This window comes from Salvelinus sp. IW2-2015, linkage group LG25, assembly GCF_002910315.2.
Source record: "Salvelinus sp. IW2-2015 linkage group LG25, ASM291031v2, whole genome shotgun sequence".
NCBI classification, from domain to species: domain Eukaryota; kingdom Metazoa; phylum Chordata; class Actinopteri; order Salmoniformes; family Salmonidae; genus Salvelinus; species Salvelinus sp. IW2-2015.
Window position 1 is genome coordinate 8,433,559 of NC_036865.1, and position 25,420 is coordinate 8,458,978.

The 25,420-nt window shown below is 46.0% G+C and overlaps 1 protein-coding gene across 1 annotated transcript in view; it reads left to right on the top strand.

Moving 5' to 3' along the window:
* Positions 1 to 25,420, top strand: part of thada (THADA armadillo repeat containing) — a 98,753-nt gene that overhangs the window by 41,400 nt on the left and 31,933 nt on the right. The window contains exons 30-32 of the mRNA XM_023970073.1: positions 14,377 to 14,480; positions 19,217 to 19,299; positions 24,401 to 24,822. Of these exons, the coding sequence (XP_023825841.1) occupies positions 14,377 to 14,480; positions 19,217 to 19,299; positions 24,401 to 24,822 (609 nt within the window). The remainder of the gene's footprint in view (positions 1 to 14,376; positions 14,481 to 19,216; positions 19,300 to 24,400; positions 24,823 to 25,420) is intronic.

Sequence of the window (25,420 nt, forward strand, 5' to 3'; positions counted from 1 at the left end):
CGGAAGTCTGTTCCCAGACCTGTTTGTGCTGTCTTACCAAGTCCTATGGTTGACCATGGAGTTGGTTAGTTGGCAAGACAGCACAAACAGATCTGGGACAAGACTATAGCTAGAAAGGGTCTGTAGGGAGTACTACTAGTTCAGCACTAACAGATCTGGGACCAGGCTGTACTGTCGCTGGACAGGGTCTGTAGTGTGGGTAGTGAGTAGTACATGTATGTAGGCTTGGGCGGTATACCGTATATACTGGGGTATTTGGAAATAGTCACGGGATGGTTTTTCAATACCTTTGAAACGGTTTATTTGCAGTTTGTTAATACATTTGAATATTTGTAGCTACTTTTTAAGTAAATACCTGCGGTTAACTTGCGCAATATGTTTCAGCTGTCGAAATGTTTCATTATGAAGTTTACCAGTAGTATCCAGTCACGTGGTGTTTGTTTACAAGCACACAACGACGAGAGACCGGAGCCTTGTGAGTCACTCACTGTTGTGCAGCGAGCGCCAGGTGATCTAGTTACAGTACGGACTTCACAACTAAATGTTTACCAGCTGGATATCTTACAACTATTAAGTCTAAAATGTGCTCAATGCTCTGCAGTTGTACATTTGGTTTGCTCATTTAGTACAGTGGCAAGAAAAAGTGTGTGAACCCTTTGGAATTACCTGGATTTCGGCATAAATTGGTCATATCATTTGATTTGATTTTAATCTAGGTCACAACAATAGACAATCACGGTCTGCTTCAACTAATAACACAAACTATACGTTTTCATGTCTTTATTGAACACACCGTGTAAACATTCACAGTGCAGGGTGGGAAAAGTAGGTGAACCCTTGGATTTAACAATTGGTTGACCCTCCTTTGGCAGCAATAACCTCAACCAAACGTTTTCTGTAGTTGTGGATCAGACCTGCATAATTTAGGACTGTTCCTCTTTACAAAACTGTTTCAGTTAAGCAATATTCTCGGGATGTCTGGTGTGAACCGCTCTCTTGAGGTCATGCCACAGCATCTCAATCGGGTTGAGGTCAGGACTGACTGGGCCACTCCAGAATGTGTATTTTCTTCTGTTCAAGCCATTCTGTTGGTGATTTACTTCTCTGTTTTGTGTCGTTGTCCTGTTGCATCAACCAACTTCTGTTGAGCTACAATTGGGGGACATGCTCTCTGCAGCCGACCTGAGTAAGACCTTTAGACAGGTCAACATTCACAAGGCCGCAGGGCCAGATGGATTACCAGGACGTGTACTGCGAGCATGCGCTGACCAACTAGCAAGTGTCTTCACTGACATTTTCAACAACTCCCTGTCCGAGTCTGTAATACCAACATGTTTTAAGCAGACCACCATAGTGCCTGTGCCCAAGAACACTAAGGTAACCTGCCTAAATGACTACCGACTCGTAGCACTCACGTCCGTAGCCATGTAGTGCTTTGAAAGGCTGGTCATGGCTCACATCAACACCATCATCCCAGAAACCCTAGTCCAACTTCAATTTGCATACCGCCCCAACAGATCCACAGATGATGCAGTCTCTATTGCACTCCACACTGCCCTTTCACACCTGGACAAAAGGAACACCTATGTGAGAATGCTATTCATTGACTACAGCTCAGCGTTCAATACCATAGTGCCATCAAAGCTCATCAATAAGCTAAGGACTCTGGAACTGAACACCTCCCTCTGCAACTGGATCCTGGACTTCCTGACGGGCCGCCCCCAGGTGGTAAGGGTAGGTAACAACACATCCGCCACGCTGATCCTCAACACAGGGGCCCCTCGGGTGCGTGCTCAGCCCCCTCCTGTACTCCCTGTTCACTGCACTGCCAGGCACGACTCCAACACCATCATTAAATTTGCCGATGACACAACAGTGGTAGGCCTGATCACCGACAACGATGAGACAGCCTATAGGGAGGAGGTCAGAGAACTGGCCGTGTGGTGCCAGCAACCTCTCCCTCAACGTGATCAAGACAAAGGAGATGATTGTGGACTACAGGAAAAGGTGGACCGAGCATGCCCTCATTCACCGACGGGGCTGCAGTGGAGCAGGTTGAGAGCTTCAAGTTCCTTGGTGTCCACATACCAACAAACTAACATGGTCCAAGCACACCATGACAGTCGTGAAGCGGGCACGACAAAACCTATTCCCCCTCAGGAGACTGAAAAGATTTGGCATGGGTCCTGAGATCCTCAAAAGGTTCTACAGCTGCACCATCGAGAGCGTCCTGACTGGTTGCATCACTACCTGGTATGGCAACTGCTCGGCCTCCGACCGCAAGGCACTACAGAGGGGTAGTGCGAACGGCCCAGTACATCACTGGGGCCAAGCTTCCTGCCATCCAGGACCTCTATACCAGGCGGTGTCAGAGGAAGACCCTAAAAGTTGTCAAAGACTCCAGCCACCCTAGTCATAGACTGTTCTCTCTGCTACCACACGGCAAGCGGTACCGGAGCGGCAAGTCTAGGTCCAAGAGGCTTCTAAACACCTTCTACCCCCAAGCCATAAGACTCCTGAACATCTAGTCAAATGGCTACCCAGACTATTCACATTCTCCCCCCCCCTCCCCTCCCCTCTCCACACCACTGCCACTCTCTGTTGTCATCTATGCATAGTCACTTTAATTAACTCTACCTACATGTACATACTACCTCAACTAACCGGTGCCCCCGCACGTTGACTCTGTACCGGCACCCCCCTGTATATATTGTTATTTTTTACTGCTCCTCTTCATTACTTGTTACTTTTATCTCTTATTCTTTTCCATATTCTTTTTAAACTGCACTGTCGGTTAGGGGCTCGTAAGTAAGCTGTTGTTTTCGGCGCATGTGACTAATAAAAGTTGATTTGATAGCCTTACATTCTCTTGATTTTGTAAATATTACCACCATAACTGTTAACGTACCAGCAGTTACACCCGGTGCACATGACTGTAAGAAAGACTGACTAAAGGGCCCCAATTGGCCTATTTAGTGTCACCATGTAAGTCTGTGAGTGTTCAGTTGAACAAATAATGGAGCGAGTGTGACTAAATATACAATTGTGTGTTGTCTTTGTGACCAGTATAATGTTTCATCAGGGATCATTTTTGTTTGCATGATTTTGAGTTGGGTAAATCATGATGCCCCACCATACAGTTGGGTTGAGGTATTGATGTTCCTTTTTCCCCCCCCACATTATGTTATGTGTTCGTTTACAACTCAACTGTAGTTTCATCTGTCCACTTGATATTTTGCCACTTGATATTTTGCCACGCTGTGGAACAACCAGATGCTTTTTTTGTGAACTTCAGATGTGCAGCAATGTTTTTTTGGACAGCAGTGGCTTCTTCCGTGGTGTCCTCTCATGAACACCATTCTTGTTTAGTGTTTTATGTATCGTAGACTCGTCAACAGAGATGTTAGCATGTTCCAGAGATTTCTGTAAGTCTTTAGCTGACACTAGGATTCTTCTTAACCTCATTGAGCATTCTGCGCTTTTAGTTTTTTTTAATTGACTAGGCAAGTCAGTTAAGAATAAATTCTTATTTACAGTGACGGCCTAGGAACAGTGTAACCCACTGTTACACTGCCCCTGCCTTGTTCAGGGGCAGAACGACAGCTTTTTACCTTGTCAGCTCGGTGATTTGATCTAGCAACCTTTCGGTTACTGGCCCAGCACTCTAACCACTAGGCTACCAGCCGCCCCTTGCAGTTATCTTTGCAGGACGGCCACTCCTAGAGAGAGTAGCAACAGTGCTGAACTTTATTCATTTATAGACACTTTGTCTTACTGTGGACTGATGAACATCAAGGCTTTTAGAGATACTTTTGTAACCCTTTCCAGCTTTATGCAAGTCAACAATTCTTAATCTTGGGTCTTCTGAGATCTCTTTTGTTCGATGCATGGTTCACATCAGGCAATGCTTCTTTTGAATTGCAAACTCAAATTTTGTGAGTTTTTTTATAGGGCAGGGCAGCTCTAACCAACATCTCCAATCTCATCTCATTGATTGGAATCCAGGTTAGCTGACTTTGACTCCAATTGGCTTTTGGAGAAGTCATTAGCCTAGGGGTTCACATACTTTCCCCAACCTACACTGTGGATGTTTAAATTATCTATTCAATATAGACAAAAATACAATCATTTGTGTGTTATTAGTTTAAGCACTGTGTCTATTGTTGTGACTAAGATGATCAGATCAAATTTTATGACCAATTTATGCATAAATCAGGTAATTCCAAAGGGTTCACATACGTTTACATATACTTGTTACTAACCTTGATATTACAAAGATTCGGTGGGGTTTGAAAAAAGCCCTTGTGTTCAGTGCCGGTATTACCGAATGTCCCGGTATTGTGTAATGTACACTATATATACAGAAGTATGTGGACAACCCTTCAAATTAGTTGGTTCGGCTATTTTAGCCACACTCGTTGTTGACAGATGTATAAAATTGAGCGTAAAGCCATGCAATCTCCATAGACTAACATTGGCAGTTGAATGGCCTTACTGAAGCACACAGTGACTTTCAACGTGGCACCTTCATAGGATGCCACCTTTTTAACAAAGTCAGTTAGTCAAATGTCTGACCTGCTAGAGCTGCCCCGGGTCAACTGTAAGTGGTGTTATGGTGAAGTGGAAACGTCTAGGAGCAACAACGGCTCAGCCGTGAAGTGGTAGGCCACACAAGCTCTCAAAACGGGACCGCTGAAGTGTGTAGCGCGTAGAAATAGTCTGTCCTCACTACAGAGTTCCAACACTCACTATCGAGTTCCAAACCTGCTTCTGGAAGCAGCGTCTGCACAAGAACTGTTCGTTGGGAAGTGGGTTTGGGTTTCCATGGCCGAGCAGCCACACACAAGCTTAAGATCACCATGCACAATGCCAAGCGTTGGCTGGAGTGGTGTAAAGCTCGCTGCAATTGGACTCTGGAGCAGTGGAAACAATGAATCACGCTTTACCATCTGGCAGCCCGACGGACGAATCTGGGTTTGGCGAATGCCAGGAGGATGCTACCTGCCCCAATGCATAGTGCCAACTGTAAAGTTTGGTGGAGGAGGAATAATGGTCTGGGGCTGTTTTTTATGGTTCGGGCCCCTTAGTTCCAGTGAATGGAAATCTTAACTCTACAGCATACAATTACATTCTAGACGATTCTGTGCTTCCAACCTTGTGGCAACAGTTTGGGGAAGGCCTTTTCCTGTTTCAGCATGACAATGCCTCCATGCACAAAGCGAGGTCAATAGGTCAAGAAATGGTTTAGTTGAGATCTGTGTGGAAGAACTTGCCTGGCCTGCACAGAACCCTGACCTCAACCCCATCGAGGACCTTTGGGATGATTTGGAATGCTGACTGCGAGCCAGGCCTCATCGCCCAACATCAATGTCTGACCTCGTTAATGCTCTTGTGGTTGAATGGAATCAAGTCCCCGCAGCAATGTTCCAACATCTAGTAGAAAGTCTTCCCAGAAGAGCGGAGGCTGTTCTAGCAGCAAAGGGGGGACCAACTCCATATTAATGCCCATGATTTTGGAATGAGATGTTCGACGAGCAGGTGTCCACATACTTTTAGTCATGTAGAGTAGGTATAAAGGTATGACAATCTAGATACCGCCCAAGCCTACTTGCGTGACTGATGAATGAGAACACAGGTCACCACTCCATGCTCTCTCTGGCTCACTGTTCTAATACAACGACCCCAGCTGCTCGTTCTGCTCGGACCCTTCAAAACACACCACACACATACTGCTCATGTGCCTCTCCACCGTCTGCACAAATGGAAATAACCAACACGTCCCCGGGGTGCAGTTGACCTCCGACTCGTCATGATTAAACATTGAAGATGTCGGTGTTCACACACCACAGGGCTTGTTTGTATCAACGTGTGTGTGTGTGTGTGTGTCGGTGGTGCCATGTTTGTCATTGGTTTTGAGTTTTGTTTCTGTGTCTTTTGGATGCTTGTGTGTGAATGTGACAATTAATAGTGAGTGTATGCTCATTTTTTTGTTGTTGTTGTAAGCATCTTATTCAGTAAGTTTTTGTGTGTGGTTTGTTTTCTGGTGGGTCCTTGCGTAAGGCTGTACTTTTGTGTGTGTGTGTGTTTGTGTGTGTGTCTAGCCGTGCCCTGTGGTCAGTCCCTGGTTGTGGATGTGGGAGGGACTGCAGCCTGATAACAGGCTCTGAAGAGTCCTCCTACACCACCACTATTTTTACCGGGCTAAAAGTGACACACTCACCCAACACACACACTCAACACTGACTGTAAAACGCCTCACAAAAAACAACCCTTACAAAGAGGGTTTGATTTAGTTTTGTCATCTCAAACGTTGCCAAACCATTCCCATAAAGTTTCCCCAAAGAGGTGGTAAACGACAGGTCAAACGCTGTTCCCCTCCGCCACTGTTCCATCTCCAGGCAGGGACACAGCAGTGACCTCTCACCCCCATCTCCCTTCTCCTCCCTGTGCTAAAACATCGGACCATGACCCTTCTGCTTTATGGATCTCATCTGACTGGGGCTTCTTTATTTTAGCTCCGTCTCATCCCATCTCCCTTCTCGTCCCGCCTCTGGTTTTTGCTCAGTCTCATACTTTTTTTGCAGGACGGTTTGGGTTCTATAAATATTCCTGTTTCCTCGGATCGAGTCCGGATTAATCCGGCTGAGACTCCCACTAGGGACTTCCCAGTCCAGAGTTTGGAGGGGGCAGGGAACGACGGCGACAGGGAGAAGAGAGGGGTGTGGCGGGGGCTGTTTGTGAAAGCCAGTGGGCGTTGGCTGGGAGCCAGGTCTGGTGCTACGTGGTCTGCCTGGTTTTCCCCCGTTGCCTTCCCTGCATGGTGTAATGAATGGCTTCCTCCACTGTGGCTGTGGCCCAGCTAAAGAGTATACTTACTAATGCCCAGAATACACCGAGTACACAGAGGACCGAGGATGCCGAGTACACAGGCACTGCGTCAGAATACAGCCTCAGACTACACATCATCTGACCTAGCCTCAGAATATCTGTCTTGGTCTCTCCATTGTAACATTGGCAATATCTCAACTAGGGTTTGCAAGGGTCGGAAACTTTCCAGTAAATTTCCTGGATTTTTCTGGAAATTTTCAATGGGAAGTTAAGCCCGGGAATTTTGGGAATTTTGCTTAAATTCATCAAAATGTTGCTTATAACAGTGAACCTTTTTTTGTGGGATACACATGGCAATTCTAGGTCTTGTGGCATATTTTGGTTAAACTATCCCCAATTCAATGGAATTGCAACCCTCTGCATGCACAGTGCATTCTTCCATCACATGTACAGCTGATTCTCAAGATCTTGCACACGAATGAGATGCTATTGAGCCCACACTACTACACTGTCTGAGCCAAAGACTACATGCGTTCTGGTAAGTTTTGATTACAATACTGGGTGGGGTGAATATGTTTTATGACATACATTGTCTTTTGTTAACTAGTAAATAGTAGCCTACAGCAAAGTGTGTTTAAATCATTTTTAACTTGTTAACAATTTCTGCTAGTTAGTTTTTGCTACCATGTTGGTTTTAGCTTGCTTGAGCCTGATAACTGAGGAGTGTTAATTCACCCGTTTCCATACATGTTTCATTTTAAAACATTTCTCTTACAAAGGAGTTGTTTAATCTAACTGTTTATCTGTACATGGAATTGTATTTATTATAATTTTTATCTAATTCTTTATAGGAAAATGCGACGGGCACTATCTGATGTGTGGAGACATTTCACTGCAGCTAATGTAGAAGGAAAAGCTGTGTACATTTGCAAATACTGTGCCAAATCATATGTGAAGAATGCAAAAATGTAGAATCATCTGCCCAAGTGCATAAAGTTCCCTCAGTGCTCACAACAAGCAACCTCTGACAAAAGTCCCTCTACGTCTATTCGAGGTGAAAATGATGAATCAGACACCTTATCGATAGCAACAGCTCATGGTCCTCCTGTAATCAGGAGTTTTTTTGACTCAATGGAGGAACGTAGTCAGAGAAATTCTGATGATTGTCTTGCTTGAGCTCTGTATGCAACTGGTTCACCTCTGATGCACACAGGCAATGTCTATTGGAAGAGATTTCTGAATGTTCTTCGCCCAGCATACACCCCTCCAACCAGACATGCTTTATCTACTCATTTGCTGGATGCAGAGTTGAAGTGAAGGTCAAGCAAATCATAGAGAAAGCAGACTATTGCAAACATCTCTGATGGGTGGTCGATTGTTTTTGGGCAAGGAATAATTAACTACATCATCTCCACCCCTCAACCAGTATTCTACAAGAGCACAGACACAAGGGACAACAGACACACCGGTCTCTACATTGCAGATGCGCTGAAGGCAGTCATCAATGACCTTGGACCACAGAAGGTATTTGCACTGGTGACAGACAATGCTGCGAACATGAAAGCTGCTTGGTCTAAAGTCCTACCATCACATTACACCCATTGGCTGTGCTGCTCATGCATTGAATCAGCTCCTCAAGGACATCATGGCACTGAAAACAATGGATACAGTCTACAAGAGAGCCAAGGAAATGGTTAGGTATGTGGGTCATCAAGTTATAGCAGCAATCTACCTCACCAAGCAAAGTGAGAAGAATAAGAGCACCACATTGAAGCTGCCCAGCAACACCCGCTGGGGTGGTGTTGTCATCAGTTTGACAGTCTCCTGGAGGGGAAGGAGTCTCTCCAAGAAAATACCATATCACAGTCTGCCGATATGGGCAAGATGGCGCCGACAGAGATGGTCGCCTCGCTTCAGCTCCTTTTTTTATGTACTATTTTATTTATTATTTATTACATTGTTAGCCCAGGAATTCTCAAGTCTTATTACATACAGCCGGGAAGAACTATTGGATATAAAAGAGTTGACAACTTACCATCATTACGACCAGGAATACGTCTTTCCCGAAGTGGATCCTTTGTTCGGACCTCCACCCTGGACATGGGATCTTATCCCAGAGGCCGACCCAAAACAACGCGGTCGCCGCAGGAGAGGCAGACGGAGCGGCCTACTGGTCAGACTGAGAAGCCAAGTACACCATCCACCGCTTCCGAGCATATTACTCGCCAATGTCCAATCTCTAGATAACAAGGTGTACAAAATTAGGGCACGAGTTGCCTTCCAGAGTGACATCAGAGATTGTAACATTCTCTGGGAAACATGGCTGGGATATGTTGTCAGAGTCGGTACAGCCACCTGGTTTCTTCATGCATCGCACCGACAGAAACAAAGGTCTCTCTGGTAAGAAGAAGGGTGGGGGTGTATGCCTGATGATTAACGACTCATGGTGTAATCACACCAACATACAGGAACTCAAGTCCTTTTGTTCACCTGACCTAGAATTCCTTACAATCAAATGCCGACCGAATTATCTTCCAAGATAATTCTCTTCGATTATAGTCACAGCCCTGAGAGAACTTCACTGAACTCTATGTAAACTGGAAACCATACATCCTGATGCTGCATTTATTGTTGCTGGAGATTTTAACAAAACTAACCTGAGAACGAGTTTATTTGCAAGTGCATCGGCGATGTCGTACCCACTGTGACTTTTAAAACATTTCCTAACCAGAAACCGTGGATTGATGGCAGCATTCGCGCAAAACTGAAAGCGCGAACCACTGCTTTTAATCATGGCAAGGTGACTGGAAACATGATCGACTACAAACAGTGCAGCTATTCCCTCCACAAGGCAATCAAACAAGCAAAGTATCAGTGTAGAGACAAAGTAGAATCGCAATTCAACGGCTCAAACACGAGACGTATGTGGCAGAGTCTACAGTCAATCACGGATTACAAAAAGAAAACCAGCCCCGTCGTGAACATCAACGTCTTGCTCCCAGACAAATTAAACAACTTCTTTGCTCGCTTTGAGGACAATACAGTACAAAATAGATGGCTTCATGAGGTAGGAAAATGATGTGGATATATTGAAGGAACATCAGTCAGGAAGTTAAAGCTTGGTCGCAAATGCGTCTTCCAAACAAACAATGACCCCAACAGCCCGCTACCAACGCCTGTGGGCTCCTTCTCCGTGGCCAATGTGATTAAAACGTTTAAACGTGTTAACCCTCGCATGGATGCCGGCCCAGACAGCATCCCTAGCCGCGTCCTCAGAGCATGCGCAGACCAGCTGGCTGGTGTGTTTACGGACATATTCAATCAATCCCTATCCCAGTCTGTTGTCCCCATATGCTTCAAGATGGCCACCATTGTTCCTGTTCCCAAGAATGCTAAGGTAACTGAACTAAATGACTATCAACTGGGTCCTGGACTTTGACGGGCTGCCCCCAGGTGGTAAAGGTAGGAACAACATCTCCACCCCACTGATCCTCAACACTTGGGCCCCACAATGGTGCGTTCTCATTTCTCTCCTGTGCTCCCTGTTCACCCATGACTGCGTAGCCACGCACTCTTCCAACTCAATCATCAAGTTTGCAGACGACACTACAGTGGTTGGCTTGATTACCAACAACGACGAGACGGCCTACAGGGAGCAGGTGAGGGCCCTCGGAGTGTGGTGTCAGGAAAATAACCTCACACTCAACGTCAACAAAACAAAGGAGATGATCGTGGACTTCAGGAAACAGCAGAGGGAGCACCCCCCTATCCACATCGACGGGACAGTAGTGGAGAAGGTAATAAGTTTTAAGTTCCTCGGCGTACACATCACGGACAAACTGAAATGGTCCACCCACACAGACAGAGTGGTGAAGGGGCAACAGCGGCTCTTTAACCTCACGAGGCTGAAGAAATTTGGGTTGTCACCTAAAACACTCAAACTTTTACAGATGCACAATCGAGAGCATCCTGTCGGGCTGTATCACCACCTGGTACGGCAATGGCACCACCCTCAACTGCAAGGCTCTCAAAAGGGTAGTGCGGTCTGCACAACGCATCACCGGGGGAAAACTACCTGCCCTCCAGGACACCTACAGCACCCGATGTCACAGGAAGGCCAAAAAGATCATCAAGGACAACAACCACCCAAGCCACTGCCTGTTCACCCGGCTATCATCCGGAAGGCGAGGTCAGTACAGGTGCATCAAAGCTGGGGCCGAGAGACTGAAAAACAGCTTCTATCTCAAGGCCATCAGACTGTTAAAAAGCCATCACTAACATAGAGAGGCTGCTCAACATATATACTCAAATCTCTGGCCAATAAATGGACTTAATAAAGGTACAGTTGAAGTCGGAAGTTTACATACACCTTAGCCAAATACATTTAAACTCAGTTTTTCACAATTCCTGACATTTAATCCTAGTGAAAATTGCCTGTCTTAGGTCAGTTAGGATCACCACTTTATTTTAAGAATGTGAAATGTCAGAATAATAGAAGAGAGAATGATTTATTACAGCTTTTATTTCTTTCATCACATTCCCAGTGGGTCAGAAGTTTACATACACTCAATTAGTATTTGGTAGCGTTGCCTTTAAATTGTTTCACTTGGGTCAAATGTTTCGGTTAGCCTTCCACAAGCTTCCCACAATAAGTTGGGTGAATTTTGGCCCATTCCTCCTGACAGAGCTGGTGTAACTGAGTCAGGTTTGTAGGCCTCCTTGCTCGCACACGCTTTTTCAGTTCTGGCCACAAATTTTCTATAAGATTGAGGTTAAGGCTTTGTGATGGCCACTCCAATACCTTGACTTTGTTGTCCTTAAGCCATTTTGCCACAACTTTGGAAGTATGCTTGGGGTCATTGTTTGTTTGGAAGACGCATTTGCGACCAAGCTTTAACTTCCTGACTGATGTTCCTTCAATATATCCACGTCATTTTCCTACCTCATGAAGCCATCTATTTTGTGAAGTGCACCAGTCCCTCCTGCAGCAAAGCACCCCCACAACATGATGCTGCCACCCCCGTGCTTCACGGTTGGGATGGTGTTCTTCGGCTTGCAAGCCTCCCCCTTTTTCCTCAGGTTATGTCGATATAGGACTCGTTTTACTGTGGATATAGATACTTTTGTACCTGTTTGCTCCAGCATCTTCACAAGGTCCTTTTCTGTTTTTCTGGGATTTATTTGCACTTTTTGCACAAAGTACGTCATCTCTAGGAGTCAGAACGCGTCTCCTTCCTGAGCGGTATGACGGCTGCGTGGTCTCATGGTGTTTAAACTTGCGTACTATTGTTTGTACAGATGAACGTGGTACCTTCAGGCGTTTGGAAATTGCTTAGCTGATTTATTTACATTTTCCAATGATGTCAAGCAAAGAGGCACTGTTTGAAGGTAGGCCTTGAAATACATCCACAGGTACACCTCCAAATGACTCAAATGATGTCAATTAGCCTATCAGAAGCTTCCATGGCATCATTTCCTGGAATTTCCCAAGCTGTTTAAAGGCACAGTCAACTTAGTGTATGTAAATTTCTGACCCACTGGAATTGTGATACAGTGAATTATAAGTGAAATAATCTGTCTGTAAACAATTGTTGGAAAAATTACTTTTCATGCACAAAGTAGATGTCCTAACCGACTTGCCAAAACTATAGTTTGTTATCAAGAAATTTGTGGAGTTTGTTAGAATACTTTAGATAATCTAACTAGATATTACTGCATTGTTGAAACTAGAAGCACAAGCATTTCGCTACTCTCTCATTAACATCTGCTAACCATGTGTATGTGACCAATATAAGGGGGCGGCAGGTAGCCTAGTGGTTAGAGCGTAGGACTAGTGACTGAAAGGTTGCTGGATCGAATCCCCGAGCTGACAAGGGAAAAATCTGTCGTTCTGCCCCTGAAGAAGGCAGTTAACCTAACCCACTGTTCCTAGGCCGTCATTGAAAATAAGAATTTGTTCTTAACTGACTTGCCTAGTTAAATAAAGGTAACATAAAAATAAATATTAAATACAATATGATTTGATTTGACAGCCCCATCAAGAGGATCCTCCTGGATGATGTATTTTGGGAGAGAGTGGTAAGCAGCCTGAAACTCCTGAAACCTATAGCAGTAGCCATTGCATGGATTGAGGGAGACAATGCCACCCTTTCTGATGTTCAGACTCTGCTTGCAGATGTCAGAGAATAAATCCATACTGCCCTGCCCACTTCACTGTTGCTCCAAGCAGAGGAAACTGCAGTTCTGAAATACATCAAAAAGCGTGACGACTTCTGCCTGAAGCCCATACACGCCCCAGCGTACATGTTGGACCTCAGGTATGCTGGCAAGAGCATCCTGTCTGGTGCAGAGATCAGCAAGGCCTGTGGTGTCATCACTACCGTGTCTCGATGACCTTGGCCTGAATGAGGATGGAGATGAGATATGTTGGCATGACTGCCATATTGCATCAGCCACCTGGTGGAAGGGACTTTGTCGATTTGAGACTTTGCCTCCAAATCCCACCAACATCAGCCGCCTCAGAGCGCAACTGGTCCTTGTTTGCGAACACACACACTAAGGCATGCAACAGGCTGACCAATACAAGGGTTGAAAAATTGGTGGCCATCCGGGGAATTTGAGGCTTTTTGAGCGTGACAATAAGCCATCCTCAACAAGGTTGGAAAGTGACAGTGAAGATGAGACCTCAGAGTCTGATGTTTAAGAGGTGAACATTTAGGAGCTCCAGGGAGAAGACTTGGAAGCCTGAGAGGAAGACAACCAAAGCTTTAGTTTCTGGACTATCATTTTACAGATCTATGTTGAAAACGTTTTTGGAAGATGCGATGGATCATTCAATATTCCCTTTATTTTGTTCAGTGAAATCATCCAATGTGAAGAGTCAACTCATTTAATTAAAGTTCAATTCATAACTACATTTTAATAGTTTTATTTCTATTGGATGGATTTAATCATTTGCAATTATGTCTACTTATGACAAGGTAAAAGTGTTATGTTTCTGTCTCCATATGATATGTTAAATATATCCAATGCTGGAAACATCTACATTTTAAATGGTATTAATATAAATTCCCATATATTTCTGTTAATTCCCATATATTCCCATGGAAAGTTTCCACCTCTGAATATTCCTCAATGTGCAACCCTAATCTCAACTGAGTAATATTATCATTCGGCCATTTTGTAATGCACGTAACAAAACGTTGTTATGTCTTTCTTGTTCCCAAACAGCCACTTGGTAACTGCACACAACATTTTTCAGGCCAATGTAAACTACTTTGACTTTGTTTGTGATCGTCTCCAAACCTCAGCGATTGTTTGCCTAGTCGAACGCACGGCACTTCACGCCTCGGTCGTTCAGCTACACACACTGTTATTACTTAACCAGTTGAAATGACGTGTGTGTGTGTGTGTGTGTGTGTGTGTGTGTGTGTGTGTGTGTGTGTGTGTGTGTGTGTGTGTGTGTGTGTGTGTGTGTGTGTGTGTGTGTGTGTGTGTGTGTGTGTGTGTGTGTGTGTGTGTGTGTGTGTGTGTGTGTGTGTGGTCTAGGTGCTGTTCCTGCTGCGCTCCTACCAGACGGATACACACAGACCCCAGGCGGCAGGAAGTGACATCAGCCAAGCCCTGCGCCCACGACTGTGGCTCGCCTCCAGGTCACCACTCATTTGCTCGCTCGCTCTCTCACGCACACACACACACACCACAACACAGATAACCATCCGTTCCTGATATTAAGAATAGCTTATTTTTCCACTGACCATCCCCTCTTTGGCTCAGTTCCCTTCACACCCCACACAGGCTTCCATTTCAAAGGAAGCAACCCCCCCACCACAACCACCAATCTTTCTGCCCCAAACCAGGGCCTGACCAGGTAAGCAGGAGATAGCACAGAGGGGTGTGGAGGGGATTAGCTAGCTTGCTGCGCTTGGTCCCAGTGACTCCTTATTAAGATGCCGAGGTGGATACTTGTTCGCTCAGGCGCTGCACCATCTGTCCGTTTGATCGCTTGCCGCTTCACAGCCCCCTGCAGAGATCCAGGACGCACACGCTGGCGGTGGGGCAGAGAGACTCTACCCCCCCCCCCCCCCCCTAGTGGAAACAGTCCTAGGGGCAGTCTACAACTGAGCTCATTTAAAGCATCCTTTACCTAACATTAGCGATTGTGATGTGGGCATTGTCAAATAGGAATTCAAACACCGCAAACAAATCTTCTAAGGGCGTTTTCACACGCATGGTTTTGAGCTATAGTTCGAATCAGTTTCACTATTTGTAGCATTGTATTTTTTTCATTTCGTCTGGTTGGTTTCACATTGCCAAATGTCAAACAAACAAAAATTCCTAGACAAAACCACTTGTCCATGCAAGTCATTTGCTCACGCTCACGTTAAATCCATTTATGATTATCATGAAGCATCACTTTGTGTCCCAATCTTAATTTTACTTTCACTTTGGTCTTCCAACAACATGCAGAAGGAAACAGTGCTCTAACTGTGACGTGAATAGGCCATCAGTAGCCTGTATCTTTGGTATAGCCCCCGTCTCCCCTAATGAACTCATAAATGCCCTGTTACTCACAGAATGTCTCAAGTTATGATGCTGCGTGCATTTCATAAAGTGCTTGCAGTCAAACAACCAATATTAATGCGCGACTCTGGTTCATTTCCTCTGTTTGTGCCGCGAACCGCACCACCGTGCCAATTAAATCGGACCGAGACAACTCTTTTTGAGCGAACCACGTTAAGTGCGCCAGTCCAAACTTACCGAACTTAGGAGGTAAACGCACCAGAGTTTGGAAAAAACGTACCAAACCAATTTGGTGTGAAAGCCTACGGATTTTTTTTTGGTTTATTTTGGCAATGTGAAACCAACTGGACCAAATGGGGGAAAAAATACAATGTAACAAATAACTTATAGAGCCAAATTATAGCTCAAAACTATGTGCGAAAACGCCTTATGTGCACACAAAGTAAAACAATTCCATGGTATGTCAATGTATGACTGCATAACCATTGAATTCTAGCTTGAGTCAGTTGTTACCCTCCAATTTTTTAGGCTTGCGGTCACTAAAGTTTTCATATGCTAGAATGAGTCAGCATTAGGCTACTGACCGTCAAAATGGCTGCCTGCTCTCCCAGTGTATTCAACGTTGACTACAGAGGCCCATACTAACACACTTTTGAATGGTTTACCATACCAGTGTCTTCATTACAGGTAACCAAAAGAATGGAAACACTTAAATGAGGGATACAAAGTATATTGAAAGCAGGTGCTTCCACACAGGTGTGGTTCCTGAAGTTAACATCCCATCATGCTTAGGGTCATGTATATTAATGCTGGGCATGCCATTATTTTGGCTACCATGGCTATGGCCCCATAGGATGACAATTCCCCCATCCAAAGGGCATGAGTGGTAACTGAATGGTTTGATGAGCATGAAAAGAATGTTAACCATATGTCATGGCCGTCTGTCACCGGATCTCAACCCAACTGAACACTTATGGGAGGTTCTGGAGTGGTACCTGAGACGACGTTTTCCACCATCAACAAAACACAATGATGGAATTTCTCAGGCAAGAATGGTGTTGCATCCCTCCAATAGAGTTCCAGACATGTAGAATCTATGCCAAGGTGAATTTGAAGCTGTTCTAACTAGTGGAGGCCCAACGCCCTATGAAGACACTTTATGTTGGTGTTTGCTTTATTTTGGCAGTTACCTGGATGTGGCCATTACTAATGCCTAAGGATCATATGGAGTGCATTGTTTGGCTTGACATCTGACGCTTTACTAGGCCCTGACCCTGAACAGGCGTGTTCAGTTGGGTATGGCCACAAGCGTATCTTCCTGAACTAGGTCCCTTGGCACACCTCTGCAACTCCTCAATGGGCTCGGGAGAGGCGAAGGTCGAGTCACGTGTCCTCTGAAACATGACCCACCTAGCCTCCTACTTTTTTTATTTTACTGCTCGCTTAACCACGGATGTCAGCTCTACCAATGTGTCAGAGGAAACACCATTCGACTGACTACCTGTGTCAGCTTGCAGGCACCCGACCCTGGCACAAATAGTCGCTAGAGCATGATGAGCCAAGGGAAGCCATGGGCCAAACCCTCCCCTACCCCGGGTGGTGCTGTTTGTCGTCCTATGGGATCTCCCGGTCCTGTCGGTTGTACCCCAGTACTGCAGTGCAGTGCTTTTGACCGCTGCCCCACCCAGGACCCTGACACTTCAGGATCTTAAATAAAGCTTCGCAGTGCTGGAACAGCCAGGTTGGGATGAGGCTCATCCCTTTACAAATCTGTTCTCACTTAAATCTCACTCTTCTCTTCCTGTGTGTGTGTGTGTTTAATATCCGAGTGATGAAAATGTGACGTCAACATCACACACTGGCCCCCTTGTTCTCACACACTCGCTTGTGGGCTTTCGCAGCGCTGAGGTCGAACGCTGTGGTCACACGCTTGATGAACACACACACACACAAGCTGCTCTGGTGTCTGTTGGACATACACACAGTTACGTTCATGTATATTTGCAGAAGTCTCTCTGGTGACTCACGGACATATTACACACACCATGGAGACGATGGGACTGTGTATGCCCTTTGGCATCTCATGTGACCGCCTCTATCCTGGGATTTCATCATCTTCCTGAATAGGGATGTGGCGGTCACGAAGTTTCATCAGCCGGTGATTGTCAAGCAAATAACTGCCGGTATCGCAGTAATTGACTGTTAATCAACATAAACACATTAAGCATCTCCTGGTTTCCATGTATAGCCTACAAGCCACTGATGTTCCATTTTTAAAAGTCTAATAAATCCATGTAATATAGCCTACACCATCACAATAGACCGTTCTCAGACTACATTTTCTTCATGTTTCCTATTTCAGAAGAACAAAATAGCATACTCTGAGTTGTCCTTATGTTAGGCCCTGATCTGGCTATGCCATATGGCTGTGGGCTACACTAGTTCATTTAGCAGATAAGATTTGCTTAGAATTCCATGGTATTATTTTATAGTATGAAGAACACAAATGAACAAAGCTGAATAAAATAGAAAGGATATTTTCTCCAAATGATTTGAGGGAGCGCGCACATGTGGCTATTCTGTGTTGAGCGATTAAAACCTCTTAGGGATCGTACCCTTTTTTTCAGTTTTCGCCTAAAATGACATACCCAAATCTAACTGTCTAGCTCAGGACCTGAAGCAAGGATATGCATATTCTTGATACCATTTGAAATCAAACACTTTGAAGTTTGTGGAAATGTGAAATTAATATAGGAGAATATAGCACATTAGATCTGGTAGAAGATAATACAAAGGAAAAAAAACATTTTTAAAAAATTTAAAAATCTTTGAAATGCAAGAGGCCATTATAAACTCAGCAAAAAAAGTAACGTCCTCTCACTGTCAACTGTATTTATTTTCAGCAAACTTAACATGTGTAAATATTTGTATGAACGTAACAAGATTCAACAACTTAGACATAAACTGAACAAGTTCCACAGACATGTGACTAACAGAAATGGAATAATGTGTACCTGAACAAAAAGGGGGTCAAAATCAAGTGCCTAAGGCACATTCACGCAGATGCAGATGAGCAGGGACCCTGGGCATCTTTCTTTTGGTGTTTTTCAGAGTCCGTAGAAAGGCCTCTTTAGTGTCCTAAGTTTTCATAATTGTGACTTTATTGCCTACCGTCTGTAAGCTGTTAGTGTCTTAATGACCGATCCACAGGTGCATGTTCATTAATTGTTTATGGTTCATTGAACAAGCATGGGAAACGGTGTTTAAACCCTTCACAATAAAGATATGTGAAGTTTTTACATTTTTACAAATTATCTTTGAAAGACAGGGTTCTGAACAGGGTTTGTCACTTAGGAGTCCAGGCGCAATTTAGATTTTGGCCACTAGATGGCAGCAGTATATATGCACATTTTAGACTGATCCAATGAACCATTGTATTACTGTTCAAAATGTTTTATCAAGTTTGCCCAAATGTGCCGAATTGGTCAATTGATACATTTTCAAGTACATAACTATGGAGAACATTCAAAAATTACATGGTAATGAAAAAAAATAATTGCACACTCCCAGCAATGTCATAAATTAGCTTAAAGGAACCATTTTGAAGGTTTTATCCAAATAACAGTGACTCACATCTAGCGCAATGCTCAGTTCTAACGCTCACCTTGGTACAGACAACTGACTGTGAGAATTCGATTTTGTCAACAGATGACTCTTGTATTGTTATGGGTATCTTTTGAATAAAGCAGAAAATACGCCTCAAGTCAAAGAACAGTGAAACCTGATTGTTCGGTCTCTTTTCTCCTTTCTCCCTCCATCCTCTCGCACATCCTCTTCCTCCTCAACATCTCCCACCTGTTTCCAGGCAGAACCTGTGTTTAGTGACCCGAGCTGTGTTTGTGGACGTGCTGGGGGCCGTGTGTGGACCCCTGGCTGCTCCTGTTGGAGGTAAGTGAACCAGACAGACAACGGATGTGTGGCACTGCCTCCCACTTCCTTCGTTAGGCAAGACAATGGAGAAAATGGAAAAGTGCTTCAAGTTCAGGTTTTACTGTTGCCTCCTTTTCAAACGGTTTTCTCTCTTTTGATGCCAACTGAATGTGACCCTTCCAAGTATGGCAGGGAACACATTTGAGTTGGTTTGATATGGAAACAAGTTTTGTTTGAGGTGGAGGGAGGGACATAAGAAACCCCTGGAGTAAAAATAGCGGTAAAATGCGGTTTTGTTCACACATTTTTGGCCAAGCCTTTCATGAAGGTGATTTCTATACCCTGGTGAATGTTGTGCCATAACAAACGTCTGGCTTATCTCTGGTCTGGAGAGTTCACTTCGATCACTTAGAATGACCTCTCCATTTTCTTAATAATAACTGACGTGTGTTGGCATGGCCTGTCCAACTGTCCTCCATTTTGGTTGGTTTGTGGCCTGGGTGATTTAGGGAAGTGTCTGAAGTGGGTGCGCGCGCGCGCGCGTGTGTGTGTTCGTCTGCGTGATCAGGGTCTCCACAAAGGAAGAATGTGAAACCGAAGGCGAGCCTCTGACAGATGGCGGGATTGTGCCTGTGACCCAGTTAAAGGAGGAGGGGTGTTGTGTGTGTGTGTGTTTTTGGTCCATGTGCTCAACACATGTCCCGGCCAGTGGAAACGTTTACGGCTGTTTAAAACAAGTCTGCATTCAGCCCTTACATAACAAATACACCGCAGCCTCCAAACCCCTCTCAGCCCAACTGCCCCATCCCTCTGTCCTCCTCTACCTAATTAGCATAATGATTAAAAAATCCATAAAATACTTTAGATTTTTTTGTAGGGGACTATCTCTTGGTTCATGTAGTGAATCTGTTATTCAGTGCGTTTTTAGGGGCTAATAGCAATAATGCCCAAAATATTTTTTCGTCAAAAATGTTTACGTATTTTTGGGGTTACTTAAAGGGGTCTTAAAATTCAAAATCAAATATCAAAATGGTCCTTGGTATGACCTTAACAATTCCATTTAGCTTCGTAGAACCCTCCCTCCCTTGTCGTAGACAGGGCTTAGACTGTTATGGGTTAGAGTGCCGTTTACCTGTGGGGAGGGGGAAGAATCATCCTTTTTCACTTTTACTGGCATCATCCACTAAGTAGGAACTGGAAATGTATTGGGCAGTTCCTGCAGACAGTCACATCGCTGTGTAACCAACACATCTCTGAGGGGTGAAGGAGAAGGGTGGGGGGGGCTCTTGGCGGCGGCACAGTTGATCCCTCCCCCCTCTGCTCCAACCAAGCCAGTAAAAACAGCAGCAGCACATTTTGGAGTTAGGAGCTCTCTCTCTCTGGCTCTGTCTCCGTCTGTAGGAGCTCTCTCTCTCTCTCTGGCTCTGTCTCTGTCTGTAGGAGCTCTCTCTCTCTCTGGCTCTGTCTCCGTCTGTAGGAGCTCTGCTCTGCCTCTCCGTCTGTAGGAGCTCTCTCTCTCTCTGGCTCTGTCTCCGTCTGTAGGAGCTCGCTCTCTCTCTCTGGCTTCTGTCTCCGTCTGTAGGAGCTCTCTCCTCTCTCTGGCTCTGTCTCGTCCCTGTAGGAGCTCTTCTCTCTCTCTGGCTCTGTCTCTGTCTGTAGGAGCTTTCTCTCTCTCTGGCTCTGTCTCCGTCTGTAAAGCTCTCTCTCTCTCTCTGGCTCTGTCTCTGTCTGTAGGAGCTTCTCTCTCTCTGTCTCGGTCTGTAGGAGCTCTCTCTCTTCTGGCTCTGTCTCCGTCTGTAGGAGCTCGCTCTGTCTCCGTCTGTAGGAGCTGTCTGTCTCTCTCTCTCTGGCTCTGTCTCCGTCTGTAGGAGCTCTCTCTCTCTCTCTCTGGCTCTGTCTTTGTCTTGTAGAGCTTCGCTCTGTCTCCGTCTGTAGGAGCTGTCTCTCTCTGCTCTCTCTCTCTGGTCTTCTGTCTCCGTCCTGCTAGGAGCTTCTCTGTCCTCTCCTCTCGCTCTGTCTCCGTCTGTAGGAGCTCTCTCTGGCTCTGTCCTCTGTCTGGTAGGAGCTCGCTCTGTCTCCGTCTGTAGGAGCTCTCTCTGGCTCTGTCTCTGTCTCTGTCTTCTGTAGGAGCTCGCGTCTGGTCTCCGTCTGTAGGAGCTCTCTCTCTCTGGCTCTGTCTCGTCTGTAGCAGCTCTCTCTCTCTCTGGCTCTGTCTCTGTCTGTATGGCGACTCTCTCTCTCTCTCTGGCTCTGTCTGTAGGAGCTCTCTCTCCCTCTGGCTCTGTCTGTAGGAGCTCTCTCTCCCTCTGGCTCTGTCTCCGTCTGTAGGAGCGCTCTGTCGCTTGCTCTGTCGCTTGCTCTGTCGCTCGCTCTGTCTCTCGCTCGCTCTGTCTCTCGCTCGCTCTGTCTCTCGCTCGCTCTGTCTCTCGCTCGCTCTGTCTGTCGCTCGCTCGCTCTGTCTCTCGCTCGCTCTGTCTCTCGCTCGCTCTGTCTCTCGCTCTGTCTGTTTCTGAAATCCAACCCCACTGACTCCATGGCCAGCACTATCCTTACCTCTCAGATGGGTTATTCACGCGACTCAATCCACCTTAAAATATCTCAGTTAAACACACACGCACTCAAAAGTGGTTAGCAGCCACATATCTGGATCTGATCCTAGTGTTGAATCACATGTGTTTGTATTATCAGAGGTTGTGCCCATCACACACACCAATCATCAACACACACATTCCCATAGACACAAACCGTCTCAAAAACATGCTCCGACACACACCCACCCACCCAGGGCCTGTAAGGTAATTAGAGGGAGCGATGCCAGCAGGTTGTACAGGCTCCTCCATCATGGGAAAGAGCACATCTGCAGCACAGACAGACAGAGACACACACACACACACACACACCGTCTGGGGTTTGTTTTTCACAGTTTGGGTAATGACGGGGGAGAATGATGTAAAATCCAGCTGTGAATGTGTACTGGTAAACTCAAGAAACTGAAGTACGGCCATACATAGATACTCACACACACACACGCACACACACACACACGTATTGAGTAGGGCAGCACAGTACTCTATCCTTAACTTTGTTTTAACCAGGCTCCTAATGTATATACACACCCCGGACAGGGTCAGCACATCTTTCTTACATAGTGGGCTTGCATATATCAGGATATATTTCACTCACACACAAACACAGACACACACACCAGCACAATCATTTATTCTGACACACATACCTTCCCAGTGCATAACATAACAAACACGTATAACCTCACAGCCTCACACAAGTTTGCTTTCACACAGACACTTTCTAAGAGGGAGCGAAAGGAAATGGGTTGTGAGTTGGACTGGGCGTTTACGATACATCTTGGATTGGATTATGAAAGTCTACACAGCGAGAAGTTTGTTTACTTTTAGTCTAAATACACCATGCCGGATGGATATTTACACGTTTTAAAGCAGTGCAGTGTTACCCTGGCAAAGTTTATTTAAACCAAATGTGGTTTCATTTTTGTTTAAATATTTGACGTGTTTTGAGTAGACCCACACACATAGTGCCGATATAATTCTCTCACGTACTCGCTCTCACAAACGCTCCCATTTCCACGTTCAGTGTGTTTCAGGTTTGTCAATGCTGGTTTTTGAATGAAAATCATGATGGTGAAAAATGGTGTTGGATATTTCTGTTATATTGTGTTATGTTTTAGTATTTGTAAGGCCCACTGCCAAACTGGACAGGCTATTGAGTCATTTTAGAACCAGTGGTCAGTCGATGTGCCCCGGGCCTGTTTTGAGTATGGTCCACTGTCGTACTGTGGTTCTTCTGTAGGACCGACTGTGTGTTTCCTATGACTGCTGTCTGGTCATGTGTTACGAAAGTGAGAAGTCGTTAGAAAGACACACACACACACACACAGAGATACTGGCCTTTGGCATCCAGTGTCCACACACACACACAGCCAGTTTGTGGTGGGACGCCTTTAATTTCCTCACTGAATCCCGGCTGTGCCCCCCCCCCCCTCCTATTTTGATGAATGTCATTATAAAAACAGCGCTGCTCTCAGCCTAATTATGTTTTCCCTCTCTCTCTATTTGTCTCCCCCTCTCTCTCTCCCTCCCTAACATCAGTTTCCTGACCTAGTTGAAAGGGAAGTCAGGAGTTTGGGCTGCTCCCTGTTTGTTTGACTTGCTTCACTTCCCTCCAGCTCTGTTTGGGTAGTTGCCGTCTCCCTGCTGCTCCGTCCTGCCTCTGGGGTTGTGGAACACTGGTACGGTAGAGTTGTGTAAGATCTGGATTGAGTGTCTGTGCACGTGTGGCTACTTCTACATGGGGTTTAACTGAGAGGAAAGGCCTGACAACCCTGATAGGGTCGCAGTGTCCTTCCCCCAAATGCAGACATGCGGCTCTTCTCTCTCTCTCTCTCTCGCTCTCTCGCTCTCTCTCTGTGACAAGCTCCCATTTGTCTCCAGTCATCCTCATCCCACCGGTCCCTCCTCTCTCGTCTCGTTGTCATTACTGTCCTCCCATTATGGCCATTACGGGCCGCTCATGTGGCCGCCGGACCCTTTGAGGATCTGGTTCCACGGTAACCCGGCCCATCTCCGCGGTAACCCTAGACCGTCCCCGGGGGAATGCAGCATTTCCCTTTTTGTCTGGCCCATGTTGAGTGGCGCTCGGGGGCCAGGTTGAGTTGCACAGTTTTTTGTCTTCTTGGGGGTGGAGGGAGGTGGTGTGTTAATATTAACCTGGCTGTGAAAGGAGGCCCTGTGAGATGTCTTGGATTTTGAAGCATTGTAGTAGGGGGTTGGGGATGGAGCTACAGAAAGATATTGACTTACCAAAAAACGTCCTGGTAGCGCGGTAAAGCTGTGCTTCAGGGAGAACTGGTGTGGGTACGTGTGAGGTCATTGTATGTCTATCAACCACTGGAGCCTAGACAGGGCAGACGGACTGAGTGTGGAGGTGTGAAGTGACTGGCACAATGAGGAGCCAGGCCAACAGAGTACAACAAGGCGGGACATCTGTCACCTGTACACCCCAGAGGTTGGCAGCACCTCCCTCAAGTGTGTGTGTTTGTGTGCATGCGAATGTCCTCTACCTGTTTTCCGTCTCTCCTTAGACTCCGAGCTAAAGGAGCTGCGTGAGGAAACGCTGGCACTCCTGATGGCCTCTGAGCTGGTGACCCCTGGAGGCCCCTCTGCTGTGTGTGGTCCCTCAGGCCCCCCCGGCACCACCCAGTATCTCCTCAGCCTGGCACGCCTGGCACTCAGCGCCAGCGTGGAAAGCCCACTGCTGTGGGGCATGGGGGAGGATGGCACCACGTCGCGAGGACCCCTGCTCCTGGGGTGTCTGCTGCAGTGCCCGCACTACGAAGTCCGTGAGCTGGCCCTGGAAGAGGTCTTGAGGAGGCTGGAAAGAGAGAGGGATGAGGGGGAGAGGGATGGAGAGGGGGAGAGAAGCTCTCCCTGGCCCCAGGAGACCATCATCTCAAACCTCACTACCCTGGCCCTGCATGAGGCCCACCCTCAGTCTCTGGCCAAGGTAAGACGAAATGGGGAGGGCCACTAGGACCAGAGTTTTTCCCTCTGGTCTGGTCATGTTTTAAGCATGAACTCCAGGGCTCTTAAACATGTTGATATGGTTATTCGGTAGTTGGTCATGTAGCTGGTGTTTTATGAAGCCTATGGGGGGGGAATCAAACCTACAAGTCCACCCTTCTCAATTGTGTTCATCCTCCCTCTCCCCAGTGACAAACTCAAGACCATTATAACAAATTGATTACGTGTAGAAATCTGTTTTCTTTAGTATTGCGTGAGAGTCTTCTAGCGCCATATGGCTACGCCAAGAGAACCTCTCTCCCCCTCCCTTCCTCCCTCCTCGGTCCCTCTGAGGTTTGGTAACTTTCCACTCCTCCACCAGGTAGCACCTCCTGCACACAGTGGAGGTTTAAGTGAAAAGGCAACCTGTTTATTTCAGCTAGAATCATATTTCAATTCCTCATAAACACTGGACAGCCATCCATTACCCAAATCTTTGCCCTGCCATTCTTATCATGAAGCTGTGTAAGAGTTGACAAGACTCGTCACTGCTGGGAATGGTGTGTGCGTGCGCGCATGTGTGTGTCTCATTGAAAGCTGTT